Source organism: Penaeus vannamei, chromosome 15 (assembly GCF_042767895.1).
Source record: "Penaeus vannamei isolate JL-2024 chromosome 15, ASM4276789v1, whole genome shotgun sequence".
Lineage (NCBI taxonomy): Eukaryota > Metazoa > Arthropoda > Malacostraca > Decapoda > Penaeidae > Penaeus > Penaeus vannamei.
This window is the reverse complement of record NC_091563.1, coordinates 39,455,532-39,458,031: the sequence shown is the minus strand read 5'-3', so window position 1 is coordinate 39,458,031 and position 2,500 is coordinate 39,455,532. Positions and strand designations below refer to the sequence as shown.

General features: G+C 39.5%; 1 protein-coding gene across 1 annotated transcript in view; it reads left to right on the top strand.

The window, feature by feature from the left end:
* The window catches only part of Dd (CTD nuclear envelope phosphatase 1-like protein dullard), a 21,963-nt gene that overhangs the window by 17,948 nt on the left and 1,515 nt on the right, over positions 1–2,500 (top strand). The window contains exons 3-6 of the mRNA XM_070130756.1: positions 261–451; positions 899–1,127; positions 1,349–1,501; positions 1,731–2,500. The exon at positions 1,731–2,500 is cut by the window's right edge and continues 1,515 nt beyond it. Coding sequence (XP_069986857.1) covers positions 261–451; positions 899–1,127; positions 1,349–1,494 — 566 coding nt within the window. The 3' untranslated portion in view covers positions 1,495–1,501; positions 1,731–2,500. The remainder of the gene's footprint in view (positions 1–260; positions 452–898; positions 1,128–1,348; positions 1,502–1,730) is intronic.

The following is a 2,500-nucleotide window of genomic DNA, read 5'->3' as shown; positions in this document are numbered from 1 at the left end:
TCTGATAACTGTCTTCTATGTTTTGCATAATTTTGATTGAAGATAATTTATAGTACATGTATCATAAATGGGTTAAACATATTCAGAGGATTAAACTCGCCACAGCTTCAACCACACTAGGCACTTGGTTTTAGTTATAGTTTTGATGGATCAGTGGTATTGGGAAGTGGGTATTTTAGTTAGATTGTTTTCCAGAAGAAAGTGCAAGTTACATAGCAGTTGAGTAATTATTATTATTGTTCCCTCACCCCTCCTCTTAGGTTTGGTGAAGCGCAAAGTGCTAGTATTGGACCTGGACGAGACCCTGATTCACTCACACCACGATGGAGTTATTAGGCAGATGGTCAAGCCAGGAACGCCCCCAGACTTTGTGCTCAAGGTGACCATTGATCGGCACCCTGTACGCTTCTTTGTGCACAAAAGGCCCCACGTCGACTTCTTCCTGGACATCGTAAGTGCTACTTGGGGAGTTTATTAGGGTCTTCAAGAAGGGTTAACTGCCCTGTCATAAGGTACTGTTTCATGACAGAATCACCACTCATCAGATGTTTGGCATTGGCTGTTCTCAATAATTTATCTCTCATTACTTTCTGCAGTGTATACTGTTACTGAACTGGTGGTTCATTAGAACTTATTGAAAGTGATACTTTAGAGAGTGGGAGGGAGTGAAGGACAAAAAAAAGATAAGGATAGACTGGTATTTGACTTCAGCAAAGAGTAGGTTGTTATTAGAAACTCAATATCCTTTTTTCTAAAGTTCTGGGGAAAGTGACATTTTGTAGTTCTTTTTATTTGTAATTTTTTAGTTGCTAAAGAGCAGGATTTTTTTGTACAGAATGTTAGGAGAAACGTTTGTATATTCTCATCTCTCCCCTAACACCAACTGTACTTCTTGCAGGTGTCACAGTGGTACGACCTTGTGGTATTCACAGCCAGTATGGAGATATATGGAGCAGCTGTAGCAGACAAATTGGACGGAGGTCGAGGGATTTTACGCCGTAGATACTATAGGCAGCACTGCACACTCGATTACGGTAGCTACACCAAGGACCTAGCTGCCATATGTCCAGATCTGGCCTCTATATTCATTCTGGACAATTCCCCCGGTGCATATAGGCAATATCCAGGTGGGTGCTCTGGGTGTTATCTCTTTTGAAGTACTTAATTATCTTTTATGTATGAAGCTAAAATTCTGAAAGATTTTGATGCCACCCCATATATATTGACATCTTTCATTTGACTGAAGATTTACAAATGTTTAAAACTGTGTTTCCTAAACTGGAAACATGGTCATATAACCCTTTCATGACCTTATAATCCAAACTAACACCTTTTCTCCTCCCCATAGACAATGCAGTGCCAATCAAGTCATGGTTCAGTGATCCACTGGACACCTCCCTACTCAACTTATTGCCCGTGCTAGATGCACTGCGGTTTACAGCTGATGTACGTTCGGTCTTATCCCGAAACCTACATCTCCACCGTTTATGGTAGCACTCAGGTCAGTATTATTGTATTGTACTGTAAATTGCAATACATGTTTACTATGAAGGGGATATTGATGAATAGTTTGCAATGTATCTACTATATATGTGTATATATCAGTATCTATATTTATCCATATATCTATCTTTCTGTCTATCAATATCTGTTTTTCAAGTTATCTACATATATCTGTATATATGATATGAATTTTTTAAATAACCATGTGCACTTGTCTCTCCTTTCAGGGTTGTAGTTTGTAGCGTGTGGCTGTGGCTTTTCAAGTTAACTATTGGCCACTGTTATTGGTCTCAGGGGTGCATGGGGGCTAGGCCTGTGCCGCGTCCTGCTGCACCATGTGTTGTGGACGCTGCCACCGGAGAACTCTCATGCTCCCCCTCCTCTCCCCCTTCCCCCCCAACCCCAACCCCCTTCCCTGGATGTGAGGGTTTAGAGTGAATGTTGAAAGTGTTGACGCCACCTTTTGTTGTAAATGACTTGTTTCTTTTCTTTTTCTTTTTCTTTTTTTCTTTTTATTTTCTTTTATTTTCTTTTTTGTGGTATAGATGGCGACACGTTCCAGTCGCATTTGGGCTGGGCGCTTAGGCCTGTACACAACTTTTTTCTGACAATGGACAAATTTTACCTTTATAGTGTGTGCAAAACATTTTTATATGGAGTAATGTTTAAAAGAAATAAAAAAAAAAATCTTAGAAGATATATGTACTTTATGTTTAAAAAATGAAAAAAAAATCCAAAAAAATGTGAGAGAATAAAATAAAAAGAATTAAAAAAATAAAAACAAGAGAGAGAGAATGAGAACTAGAAGTTTTACTGTGTTTAGTGTCCAGCCTTTAGCACAACTAGGCCACGTGAGTCTGTAAAGTGGGCTCAGAGCTCTGCTAGAATATCAACCCCTTGAGGGCACAGAAACTATTCCCTGTGCCATATAAAGGGTCTTTTTGGCCTCGATGTGTCAAAATGGAGACTACCCACTAACACACGAAGGTACAAAGGT